This window comes from Plectrocnemia conspersa, unplaced genomic scaffold, assembly GCF_051122295.1.
Source record: "Plectrocnemia conspersa isolate PC_06_02 unplaced genomic scaffold, ASM5112229v1 ptg000014l, whole genome shotgun sequence".
Classification (NCBI taxonomy): domain Eukaryota; kingdom Metazoa; phylum Arthropoda; class Insecta; order Trichoptera; family Polycentropodidae; genus Plectrocnemia; species Plectrocnemia conspersa.
Window position 1 is genome coordinate 9,027,607 of NW_028277178.1, and position 13,650 is coordinate 9,041,256.

General features: G+C 31.4%; 1 protein-coding gene across 1 annotated transcript; it reads left to right on the forward strand.

The window, feature by feature from the left end:
- Positions 1-3,628: 3,628 nt before the first annotated feature.
- Positions 3,629-8,129, forward strand: LOC148226141 (GTP-binding protein Di-Ras2). Its single transcript, XM_088204247.1, has 4 exons — positions 3,629-3,836; positions 6,309-6,404; positions 6,479-6,739; positions 7,591-8,129. The coding sequence occupies exons 1-4, from the start codon at positions 3,699-3,701 to the stop codon at positions 7,723-7,725; spliced, it is 630 nt and encodes a 209-aa protein (XP_088060373.1). The 5' UTR covers positions 3,629-3,698; the 3' UTR covers positions 7,726-8,129.
- The last annotated feature ends 5,521 nt before the right edge of the window (positions 8,130-13,650 follow it).

The window sequence follows — 13,650 nt, forward strand, 5'->3', positions numbered from 1 at the left end:
GTCCATTAAAGTTTGAATATGAAATTCTATAGGGCTTTCTTTTCAATGACATTTCATTATCTATCAATATTATATATCTTAAAGTTTGTACTTTTGTTTCTCTCTCCTACGAAAATTCGCAAACGGAACGCTCTAGTGATACATAGTGCTTTTTTCTATTTTTTACGTTTTGCAGCAATTTTTTAAATCAACGCAACGTTTTAAAACATGCTATTATGTATGTAAGTGCTTTGATATGTTGTTTAAATCACATAAATATAGAATAGCTTTAGAAATAAGTATCAGAAATATATAATTATCCTTATTTTGTATTCAACAATTTTCTGTTGAAACTCAGATTAAATAATAATTTAAGTATGTACCTAAAACAAATAGCTTTAAAAATGAGCATTGCCTTCTGATTAATTGATTCACAATTCTCCTTATAGAAAATATGCGCTCCCACTTAATTAAAACAATAGTCGTAACAAACATATATAATTGATTTTTTCGTTAACATCTCCGAATAGTTTTGTTATGACTAGGGAATCCAATCTTGGGAATTCATAAGATTTACGATACCTATAAATCCCAGATAAACAAAATCCTGAAAATTTCGGTATTGACTTTTTGTCAAGAATAATTAAGTTGTTCTTTATACAAATTATAAATGTTCGATACATGTATAGAACTAAAGAATAAATGTATGGAAAAGCACCGCCAGAATACCAATTGAATTCAACTCGCCATTACTGAAGTCTTCTTCAGAAAAAAAAATACCTCAACGCTCAAAATGATACATGAGTAAATTTACTGATGTCTATGAAGAAGGATAAGAATTTTCAATAATTCATAGAAATTATTTATTCCAATGGCTGCACTAAATGGCATATGAGGTCTGAAAACCTCAGGCTCCCCTCCCCGCCTCTGGTTTAGTCTCACCCATTAAACTGTTACTAACCTTCTGTCTTTCACCAAAACGGTGGCAAAATCTCTCGATGCTCGAATGATTTAACTCGGTTATTCACATGTTATTTGAACGATTGTTGACTGTTTATAACATATGGTGGCAAATTGTCGAAGGAATATTTCATCCCTTCGAGGATTAATCAAGGATCCAGGGCCCTTTGCTCTTCGCGCTATTTATTAATAACATAAATACGGCAGATTCAAGTTGAATTTGTCTTTTGTATGCAGATGATTTAAAATTGTTTCGATGCATTCGATCTGTTGTAGAGGCATTCTCTTTACAGAGTGACTTAGATTTTCCATGGAGATGGGCTTTCGCCAACTGTCTGTCCTTTAGTGTCGAAAAGTGCCATTGTGTAAAATTTTCTCGATCCCGTTTCCTAACAAATTGTTTCTACGATCTTGGTGGAAATATATTGGCTCGAGAAGCTTCCACTAAAGTTTTCGGAAACTTCCACTGAAGTATCGTAGAATTAAATACGATAAATCTTTCAAAATGCTCGGCTATGTTATGAGGAACGCATTTTACGTTGACTAGCCGTCAGCTATACGTTTCATCTGAAACTTTAGTTCGCAGTATTCTTGAATCGGGTTCTATAATTTGGAACCTCCGAATAAACAAATACTTCCTGTCTATCAAAAAAGTGCAAAAAAGGTTCTTGAAATCGATGGTTCAATATCTTAAGTACTTAGAGCTGTATACAAAGCTTGTCTATAATCGGTGTTTTGTGAGGATGTCGACAATTTTGTACCGTCGATTTGGGACGTCTCCGCGAATCACAACAATGCAGAGAGCAGTCAAGCAATTGTATGTATTTACTGGGGCAATAATGACGTGATTAATAAACGTGCTTTAACAGATTGCTTATGCATTATTTTATGTCCAAATAAGTAGTTTTTCCTCTGAACATAACGAGGGTTTACTGTGGTGGTCTGTTTGATTTCAGTATATTGTGTTAAATTGTCGTTATCTTCTTGCGGGTTATCCTTTGTTTAAATTACGCAATTATCAAGTTATGTTTTGTTATTTTCTTTTAATCATTTAGTTAACATTGGCATTAAGTGCGCGAGTGTATGGAGACCTCCCATAGTTTTATCCTTACATTGACAGAAGCTATTCATATTTTAGTAGATCTGTTTACATTCGATATTAGAGTTGAACTGTTCCAATAGATTCAGCTGCCTGATTTTATATAATCGTTTCTTTCGTCTATGCACCCGTTTCTATTTTCTACGCCATTCACGGTATTCCTCTTGTACTATACAAATTCGATATCGATGCTCCATTGGAAGGAATTGGAAGGCCTGAGTTGTTGCTCTTTGTCGTTTCTCATCAAACCAATCTGATATTTTCTTTGGCGTGACATTACTAATAGTTTTTTTTATTTTTCAGCTTCTTTGATCACGCCTTGACAACGTACCTTTTATGGTTCACGCAAGGGTATCGTAGTCACTAGAGTCTAATCTTAGTGCACTGTTACTATTAAAGCCATTAAGGTGTAATCCATAAGAATTTTAGTAATCAAGGTTTTTTAGGCGGCTTTCGTTATATTTGTGTTCGCGTAAGAGTAGCAGTCTCCTGGCGTTTGAAATTCTTGCTTTCAATTTTGCTATGAATATGATCAGAATTAATAATTGCGCCTCTAGAATTTTTTTTGTCTAATTTTATGTCATGTTAACAAAAGAATTTTTATAATTTAAACATTTCTGGCGAAATATTAATGGTTTAAATTCGACATTCTAATGAAGAACAAAAATACAAACGCTTAGATTTTAATGGTCATCTAATCGACAATCTTCAGAAAATATTTTTTAATCTGGAATCAGTATGTTGGATGTCTCCAAGACCGGCTCGAGGGGCAGATTGCACAGGTGGTCGCATGGGGCGCCAGCTCCAGCGGGGTGTCAAAAATTAAAATAAATGCGTAACGTTTCCTTAAAATATTTTTAAACAATGTTGTTAAAAAATCTAAAATTGCTTGGTGGGCGTATATGCAACTGCAGGCACCCGATAAAAGACCACTAGGAGAACACGCAAAATTATTTCGTAGAGCTAGCGGATGATATTTGTAACACATCCACCTTTTTATGCTAAACTTACTTATAAATTATTTTCGACAACGTGTCGATTGCACTGGGGCTCTAAAATCGCAAATTTTAATATATACAGAAAATAATTTTACATTCATTAAAAAGGTTTTGCACTGAAATTGGAGTAAAAAAATTAGGGGAATATAATATATTATAATTGTTGTGTATCGAGATACGCGGACTGACTAGTTCTGAGGTCTGAATCCAAAATACATGTGCTTGTATGTAAGTTTTATTGAGTTTGGTATGATCCAACTGTTTCGTAGTAACGATTGCAACCGACTTCTCTGTCAAACATGGACATTTCTGAACGCATACAATAGCCGTTACGGGCGTCAACAATAGTAGTTTTTTGAAACGAAAATATAATAGCTATGTAGTAGCGTTTAAGGACGCTAATTTAGCTGCTTATAATAATAAATAATGACAAAAAAATGATACGCTTCAGTTGAAAACAAAAAAAAGATGCAACTGTAAGCTTAAATGTATTTTAAAACCATGAAGACGTTTTGAATTTACCGAAAAAGTTAAAAACGCAGTTAGCTCTATGATTCGATGTAGCGAGCGATCTCGCTCGTAACGAGCCGGAGAGGCGGGGGCGTCCGGGCTCGGGGCTCGGGGCGGCGATCGGCGATCGGCGCCCGTGTCGCGGCCGCGGGATGCCGGAGCAAAGCAACGACTATCGCGTGGTGGTGTTCGGCGCGGGCGGCGTCGGCAAGAGCTCGCTCGTGCTGCGCTTCGTCAAGGGCACCTTCCGCGAGGCCTACATACCCACCATCGAGGACACTTACCGACAGGTGACACCTTCGATCCGAGCCACCGCCGTTGCGACGATCACTCGCGCCGCATTATCGGCCTTTCTTGTTTTTTTGTTATTGTTACATCATGCACGAGGTGTTTACCGAGTACCTTAACTTGACGTTGTTGATACACGTGGGAGAGTACGTAATTTTCCGACCTTTTATTCCTTCCATCTAATTCGATGGATTCTTGAATATGTTCTAAAGCAGTATTTTCCCACCCATTGATCTCGATATTTATATAGATTTCCTGTTACAAATAAAATGTATTATGAAATGCGTTCAAATGACTCCAAATCCAACCCCTTGTGCAACTTTATATTTTCAAGACTGTTTGATACAATTACAAAGGAATGCGAGTTTCATAGCTTACGAAGAAAGGGGTTTTTAAAAAATGGTGTGCGAAAGCCTGTGTGGTTATTGTGCAATTCTGGAGGATCTGCCGATTTTTGATTGCAATTATTAAAATCTTCACATAATCCTTGAAATTTGGTCAGAGACTGACTTTTTTTGTAGAATATAATTATTTTTTATTTCACTTAATCGTTGACGGAAAAGATTTGGGTTGCTATTTACATACATCATATATGTTCATTCGTCCAAGTTAGATAAAAAAATCAGCTTTTTTCCTTTCAACTATTTTTTCGTTTAAATGTGAATCTTTCAGAAAGAATAGATCGCCAAAAACCTGTTCCCACTGATATATATGCAATTTAATAAAATATAAAGAAATAAGGCCAACCCGTCCTCGATAATATCTTGTAAAATATCTCGCTTGCATCAAATCTGTTAGGGGCAAGTGAGCGTTGATCAGAACATTGAACGCCCCATGATTAACTCTCAACTAATCTATTAGGATTGCCAAGAGCATGCTTAGCGACTTGTGTTGACATCTGACAATGTTGCGAGCCCGTCTGTTAACATAAAACTGACTGAAGTTAAATTACAGATCATATAATATAAATACTAGCTATTCTTTATAAATACTGACTAAAAAAAATATTCTGACCATCTGTCAAAATAATTCTTACTATTTAATATAAATTCTGAACAGTACAATTTAAATGTTAACCATTTATTATAACATTTGACCATCTAATATTTATTCTGGTCCCTGATATTCTGACATTTTGATATAAAGTCTGACCCAAAAAATAAGAGCTCTTTATTTTTCCCTTTCTCCATTTGTAAGATTTTTTTGTAGTTATGATACTCGACTCAAATTTATGTGTTCACTTACTTTTAATTTATGTACTAAAGTTCTTACAAACTTTCAGTATTACTATATATTTTTTGGTTTGAATTGGTAAGGAATTTGGTAAACAACCTGTACATGATATGTCAATCTAAATCTTATTTTCAAATTATTGTTTTAGTATTTGCTTCCTATCTTGTTTTGTATTGTATGTCCGCTTCACTCGCATATTTGTATTTTTATTTTTTTAAATAAATATTATTTTATTTTATTTTTTTGTTTTATTTTTATTTATCAATACGCACATACACACAATGTCTTGAATTACATAAATGTAAACATACACTAGTACAAGATTTTTTAGTTTGTTACCGTGTATTATTTTAATCCTATAAAATGTGGTTGGATTATAAATTTATAATAGAAGGTAAGAAAATATATAAAAAGATGGTGCTACTTTGATGTGCAGTCTACCATTACGTCAGTTGCGAAACGTCCATTTGATGTTCTAACCTAAACTTAACTTGATTTAATGCAAGTTTCAAAACTGAAGTTAATCAAGTTTAGTTTGATTTTATAGATTTGAAGCGTATAGGCTGTATGCTTCAAATCCATTGAATCGAATCCAACTTGACCTAATGAAAACTATAGTTTTTAAAATTGTATTAGATCAAGTTAGATTAGGTTTTGGTTTCAACAGAAAATGGACGTTTCTCAATTGTTAAATTGAGTTTCATATACATTTTATAGCAGCGTACAGGTCATATGTAGTCGCTTCAATAATAGATCTTCGGTTGCATCGGTAGGTCCTTCTTCAGAAAAATTAAAGATTGAAACAAATGAGTAGACTGCAGATGTAAAGGTAGACCACACGCTAAAGTGGCACCAAAATCATACTCATTCTACGTACTTCATTTCCATCATAATGATTTTGATTATGCACAAATAATGAAGTGCTTTTATTTAGTCCACTTTTATAGATTTTACAATAAGTTGAAATCTCGTAAAATAAAGTTAAAAGATTTATACTACCAAAGATAAGTAAAATAGTGTTAAGTTAAAGTTTTCGTTAGAGTTTTATTACATCTTGTCAAGTATATATATATAGAAATAAGTAATGGCTACTAATAATTGTGATAAAATGTAGTTAAATTTCTTAATATTGCTATCTATAATAAATCCATGACCTCTGACACTATAAATATACAGATTAATCAGAATTCGATGCTGCGTGCATTTTAATCATCACAAGTGTTTTGAAACATTTCTTTCAGGTGATAAGTTGCAATAAAAACATATGCACTCTGCAAATAACAGATACGACCGGCTCCCACCAGTTCCCCGCCATGCAACGATTATCTATAAGCAAGGTCATAAACAGTTTGTCGAGAGTATTATGTGTTATTTTACGATAATTCAACGTAGGTAATTTGTAAAATTTTAGGGTCATGCGTTTATTCTCGTTTATTCGGTGAGTAGTAGGCAATCACTGGAAGAGTTGAGGCCGATATGGCAGAGCATTCAAGAGCTGAAAGGCACCGAGCTGCCGGCGATACCTGTAATGTTGGCTGCGAACAAATGCGACGAGAGCGCCGAGGTTCGGGAGGTGACTCCCGCCGAGGGCCAGGCCGAAGCGGCCGCTTGGGGAGTCTCTTTCATGGAAACGTCAGCGAAAACTAATCACAACGTTAAGCAGCTCTTTCAGGTAACATTATTAAAATATTTTTTGTGCTTTATTAAGCCGGTATTGATTGATAAGAGAAAACAAATTAAAATTTAAGTGTACTCAAAAATCTTACATTACTTAAGATGGTTTTGCCACTGATTATGATGTCATTCAGGGGTACGAAACATTTGTACACTAAACAAATTAAAATAGATACTCCCTTAAATTTTTTTTATGTAAATTTATATATTTTTTTATAATTACTCAGTATATAAAATATTAATACTTTATCCGTGGTTCTAGGAAAATTCAATTTTTTTAAGTCTGCGTTAACAATAGGTTTCAGAATATTCCGTGCCACAAAATTAAAATTAGTTGGTGTCATCTGTTAAGGAGCATATGTACAGTAACACGGTAAACAAATAGTGCGTTCACAATTTACCGTGCTATTGGGGGGTCTACTGTACTACAAATATATTTGATAAAAATATTCTATAAATGACACATTTTTTTTATAAATGGATCACTTGTCGGCAAATAAAAAACATTTGTACGACCTGTGCCGTGCTCTTTCACGGAGGTCCCTGTTTTCTGAAATACTATTCATTGGTAAACTATTAAAGACCAAATTAATGTCCTCGTAATGCTTTTTGTTTTTTTAACGAAGTGTATTAAAAATTACATAAAAATAAAGGTATATAAAAAGTGCAGATCTTAGGTGTCAACTATCCTGATATTAAATTAAGGCTTTTATTGAAAATAACAGTTGATCAATAAAAGCAACCCAACTATATTTTAGCAATATTTTATGAAAAAAAACGCTAATTTAATTAACTATGTAAATCTCCCAAGAAAATTTAACAGATGTTGATAGATTTTTTGGGTTTCAGGAATTATTGAATATGGAAAAAAATCGAAACGTATCGTTACAAGTTGACGGCAAGAGTAAAAAGAAAAAGGAAAAAGCAGCAAAGGTCGACAACGGAGAGTCATCGGGCGGACGAGAAAAATGTTTATTGATGTGATTCGTATTCGTTTCTCTATATGTTTATGGTATATATATATTTTTTTAGAGTTATAGATTATTTATTATATAATTATGGTCATTGAAAATTTTTTACTCTTAACAAATTTTATTCTAGTTAAATGCTTCGTATGATGGTTTATATTATATTAAATACTTTTTTAATAATACTATTTAGCAAATATTTCAATTTATTAATAAATATACGTACGAGTAGTCTAATAATAGAGTTGGATAAAACAATTTTTGTTACGTTTTATTAAATTTGGTAAAAAAATTCAAACATCGATAATATATGATATACGAAAAACGATACCTAAATGAAAAATATGTTGTCCAACTTTGATATTAGTTCTCTCGCATATGATAAACAAGTACGTATTTTATATAATCTCAAAAAAAAAATACGAAAAGCGGAAAAAAAGCATTATATAAATGCATTCATTTTGATTTACAATTTGAAGAAGCTTCTTTAAATTTATATCAGTATAAAATATACTGCGCCACTAGTACAAAGTCGGTAAATACGGTGCAAAGTTAAACTCGTTGCATTATATTAATTTTCATAAAAAATGTACATCGACTAGCGTTTCTTCGAATATATTAACGACAATTGGTAATTTTTAAAAATCTCGACTAAACTTATATGCAAATAATGCAATTTACCAAATTTACTAGAGCTATAAATATAAATAAATTTATAGAAATATTTTATTAAAATTCATTAGAACACTTTTCAAAATAAATTTTCAATTACATCAATGACAATGTTTACTTTTCACGTTCAACTATGACTTGAATACAAACAACACTTATAATACTGACCGTAAGTCTTTTTCAATCTAAATATCTAACACATTCTAAATCTTGAAAATTGTATCACAAAACACGCATTTTAATCTTTAATATAATCACTCAATAGGTTTAAAGATATATACATCCTCTTGGTATTTATAAGACGATAACTATTTATATATTTTGTGATAATTCTTATTCCTATTCTAGGTGTCAATCATTTGCTACTAAGTTGCATTTCTGCAGTCATTGATTAACACTAGATTTACGGGTATAAACCCGTCAATTTGACGGGTGTCTAAAAAAGGTATATAGTGATCAGATTTTCAAAAATAAGAAGTTTGTTAATATATTTGCATTGTTCAAATACAAAAAGTCGTAAAAATAACCACAGAAAAAACTGTCTGATACAAATTAAATCAGAAACCCGTCAATTTGACGTGTTCCGTAAATCTAGTGTTATTATTATACATTAAAGAGCAATCGAAAATCAATTTTTTTAGTCATCATCTGATTCAATAGTACAATTACATTCATGTTACACTATTTTAAAAGCAAAATGTTCCTGTAATGTAACTAACATAGCGTAATGATATACTAATATCTTAGCAAATACAAACATGGCAATACGTGGCCTACTTTGATGATGAATTGGCTACGTTTCGCTAAATGGAGTATATCGTTGGCTTAATTCTAACATCGACATTTATTATCTTTCATATTCGGTTTTCTTGTATGCCAAAACACGCAAAAGCTAATTTTTATTGTGTGTAAGAGTATTTAGTACAAACGTATTTACTTTTGAGTGTAATAAAAGATCTATACATGAAATTTGAATGTGAAAGGAAATAAATGTTAATAAGAAAGTGAGATATTATAGGGATAGAATTAAGTGGATGATATATAATATTTATTATGTGATAATATGTAATATGTATTTTCTTTATCTTTAATTTTTATTAAGTGTTGTAATATCTATTTATATATTTATTGTTCTAGTTTATGCGTATTTTATTTTGATATGTTGAGTATTAAGTCTTAGTGCAGTTGTTTCGATTTCGGTATTGAATCATTTATTTTTATAAATATTTTAAGGCCTATGGATTAAAAGTATAAGACATCCATCTTAGACACATTTGCTTTATTTGTTTCTGAAATGTGTGGCATCGGGTATTTACCAAGTTTATAGCATTGATACTACAAAAAATATTTAAGGGTAATCTTGGTAAAAAGATTTTCTATCTTAAGAGAGTTCAGTCAATCACTTATGTTACAAATTTACGATTAATAATGACGATCAAACGCTCAGGTCGTAGAGCCGATCCAAGAACTACAACGTGATAATTGGCCATAAAATTATTGCAACTATCTATAACTAGGTCCTTAATATATTACAAAACAATGCTATAATGTATAACTTGTTACTGGACAATATGTACCTTTTAATAACAAGTTTAACGTATTTTGTTATATATTGCGGATACTACTTAAGAAAGCTTGGAAATGTACAAATATTATATATAATAGGTAATCAGAAATCTGGTACAATAAATTAGTATTATTAGATTTATTTGTTTGCTAAAACGAGTGGTCCACTTTTGGATCTAGTACTTACTGGAAATCAAATACGGTTATTGTACACCAATATTCAATCAAGATAGCTTTAATATATTTTGGTGGTATCAACAGATCTACAACATTTTCATCTAAATGTGGATTAAGTCTTAAATATACAAGGGATTGTTTAATTCTGATCCAGATCCGAATGAGTTTATAAATGCTAATATTTATTGTATAAAATCAGACTTTCAGTAAAGCATTAATTATTAATAAAAAATGCAATGACTTATTACTCAACGCAATATTTCAAAATCTCTTTATTCAGTAGCAAACATGTAAATCATTTCAGTAGTTCAAGTTCGGTCGATGCTATATAGCGAAACAATGCTATATAACTGCGAAATGTAATGGTACAAGTTATAAAGTATAGACCGAGTTTAACACATCCATATATATTGTTAAGTGCCTTAATTATTTTCATTGTAAAAACGCTTGAGCCGACAAAATCAGCACAGTGCGAGGTTTCTTTGGAAAATAGTAGTAAAGTGAGGACAAACTAATGTGCAACGATTGATGTTTTTATTTTATTCGTTTATATTATATTATTATAATATTGTAATGATATTTCTCATTAAAAATGACAATAATAACTGTTTTAAACTATTACGGTCAACGATTATTTATTAGAGAATTGTTATTATCGAACAAAACTGCAATGTAAAATCGTTATAAGATTGTGTACATTTTTTTTATAAAACGATTCAACGACAAGACTTCTATGAATTTGTTACAATTGATTATTTGAAGGAATAAAACAGTTGTGTCCATTTTAGAGCTTAAGGTCAGTATGTTCGATTTTAAAGATGAAAAAATGTAACCTTGAACGTATGGCGTTTTAACATCGGAGCTGTTAGTGCAATTTTAATGCAACGAAGTTTAGTAATTTTAAGAATTTAAGCATAGACATATGTATAAATTGACAAAAACGACAACAAACGAGTATTGTAACGTATACTCTCGTTCGTGCTCGTGTTACATTTATACAAAAAAAAAAGAAAAACTAGAAGTACGCCTAGTCTTTAGATATTAGAAGACATGCACTTCCTTAAAATATCATTCACCATACATATCCATTAGTATATTCATTTAAATAGTATTAAGTAGAAGAAAATATATTTATCGCTTTTAAGAAAAACAACGAGAAAAAGCTTGCTCTATATTGTAATATGGTGAAGGTCAAAAGATAGGTTTATTTACTATAAATATTATTTTAATAATATTAGATTGCTGTTAAATTTCAGAGAACTAGTTAATTTATTTATGTTTTACTTATTTTGATTTATTAATGTCACTTTAAAGGTATAGCCAATGCACCAATGATTTATTGTTTTACTGATGGTACACATACCTAATTGGATTATGTTGGGTACATTTGTTATAAGCTAATACAATAATAACAAATTAATCAATAAAATATTTTCCGAGAATTGATCATTTTCCTGAGATCGCATCATAATTACTGCGTATACTGGATTTGTTAAGAACATATGCTAGTTCGCCCTGATACTAAGTTACTGACTCACAAAGGAGTATTATTCTGCAAGGCAGCAATCTAAATATTAACTTTTTTTCAATTATTAAATATTAAAATTGTATAACGTCCAGATCAGTGAATGCTTTAGTAATATGTATTTCTTTTAAGGATACAACATATATTTAAATGTAAAACTATCTTTTGGCTTATCCAAGTATGTGCATGTAGAGTGTTCATGTTTAAGTTGAAACATTATGGAGTTTTTTTGTTTGCGTTCCACGGTTTTGGTTACTTTTACGATATGTATGTTTATAAAAATATGTTTTGGACGTAGACAAAATATTCCATGCTGCGTTCACAATAAGGAGCTGTGTTATAGGATATAAAAAACACAACAATGCAATATTTTAATGGCTTTGATAATAAATTGTAATTATAATGTATAGTATGCGCTAGATTTCACAAAAAATATTAAAAAACAGCTTTACATTCCAAAGAATAGATTTCGTCACATTGGACGCCGAGATGCGGTCGTCCGCTTGTTAATGACGTTGTATATAGTTGTTTTTTATTAATACGTATTAGGTTTTAACAGAACTGCGAGTACGATGACCAAATGCAGTCTCTGCGTTAGATATACTAACATATTTAGATTTTTTTCATGCTTAAAGTGATTTTATTAGGGAAGATTCTACAGTTATATACATATATATATATACAACAAATAAATGTTTCCAATTGTTATATTTTTTAAAAATTGATCTTTAAATATAATATGAATATATAAAAAGAAAAAAATAAAACATTCAAGAGCAATATTGTTTTTATTTTTGAAATAATCACCTGTCCACTATTTGTAGAGTTGAAACAAACAACACAATAAGTGCGTAAACAAATCATACAAAAAAAATATTTTCAGAATCGAAAGATATTTAACTTACTGAGTTATTTATAGTTGAATATACTTCTACGGTCACTAGCAGTCGCCAAAGTTTGTCACAAACGCAAATGTAGTAACAAGATATTCTTGCAATGACTTGTGTTGTGTGAGTATTTAGTACGCACATCGATAAAGCGTTATGGATTCTCGGATTTGTACCATATAACTTTTTATAAATTAACAATAATTTAACTATTCTTTCAGTGTTTGTTAACAGTAGTCGTATCAATGATGCTATTTAGTAACGGGATATTGATTCTAAATCAGCAATAGCAGTGGAGATAAAATAATCTCAGTTAAGCTATATTATGTTTTATGCGCTTCAACTCGGTCATAAGCAGTTAAAAACATCTGTACTGCAATGTGCAGGGATGTCATTAAATTTAAAAATGTATCAAATGTGGTTCTAAAAATTTCGTTCCGGAAATTTTGACATTGCATATCTACGTAAGGGCGGGTAGTCCTTAGGGGTTGTTAGGGAGGATATCAAAACATTTCTCAAGATTTACGATACAGAAGCTAGCACAAAAGCTGAGCGTGTCGTCAACATCAGTTCAGACATTTAAAAAGTTAGGAAAGGTGTTAATTTGTAGAATATGGGTATCGCATAAATTGTCTGAAGAAAACTTCGCGCAGCGAATATCAATGTCAAATTGACATATTGATATTCTGTTCTAGGATGATTACTTATTGACATTGTCAATAAGTAATCATTCTAGAACAGAAAGATTTATTTTTGAGTCGAATTGTTACTAAAGATAAGAAGTGGATCATTTATTTACCTTTACCGACGCCAATCAACCCCCAATTCCAACCCCGAGAACAGGATTAAACCCTAATAGACCAATGTTATGCATTTGGTGGGATACGAAGGGCATAATCCACTATGAGTTATTAATTGAAGGCAAGCAATTACGACAGGCACATAGTATGCATAGTTAATTGGTTTGAAAGCGACTCAGACCATATAAAAGACCTTCCCTTATAATTTAAAGAAGGGTAGTTTTACACCAAGCAGCGCTCGCCCTCACGTATACATGAAGGCGATAGAAAAAAATCAATATATTTTATTGGGAACTCTCTTCTCACCCACCGTG

What these genes read in the sequence shown, in the direction of transcription:
- LOC148226141 (XM_088204247.1), top strand. Translation starts at nt 3,699, where the DNA reads ATGCCGGAGCAAAGCAACGACTATCGCGTGGTGGTGTTCGGCGCGGGC. An exon ending in TCGAGGACACTTACCGACAG is followed by an intron (nt 3,837 to 6,308) that starts GTGACACCTTCG and finishes CATTTCTTTCAG; the next exon opens with GTGATAAGTTGCAATAAAAA. An exon ending in AACGATTATCTATAAGCAAG is followed by an intron (nt 6,405 to 6,478) that starts GTCATAAACAGT and finishes GTAAAATTTTAG; the next exon opens with GGTCATGCGTTTATTCTCGT.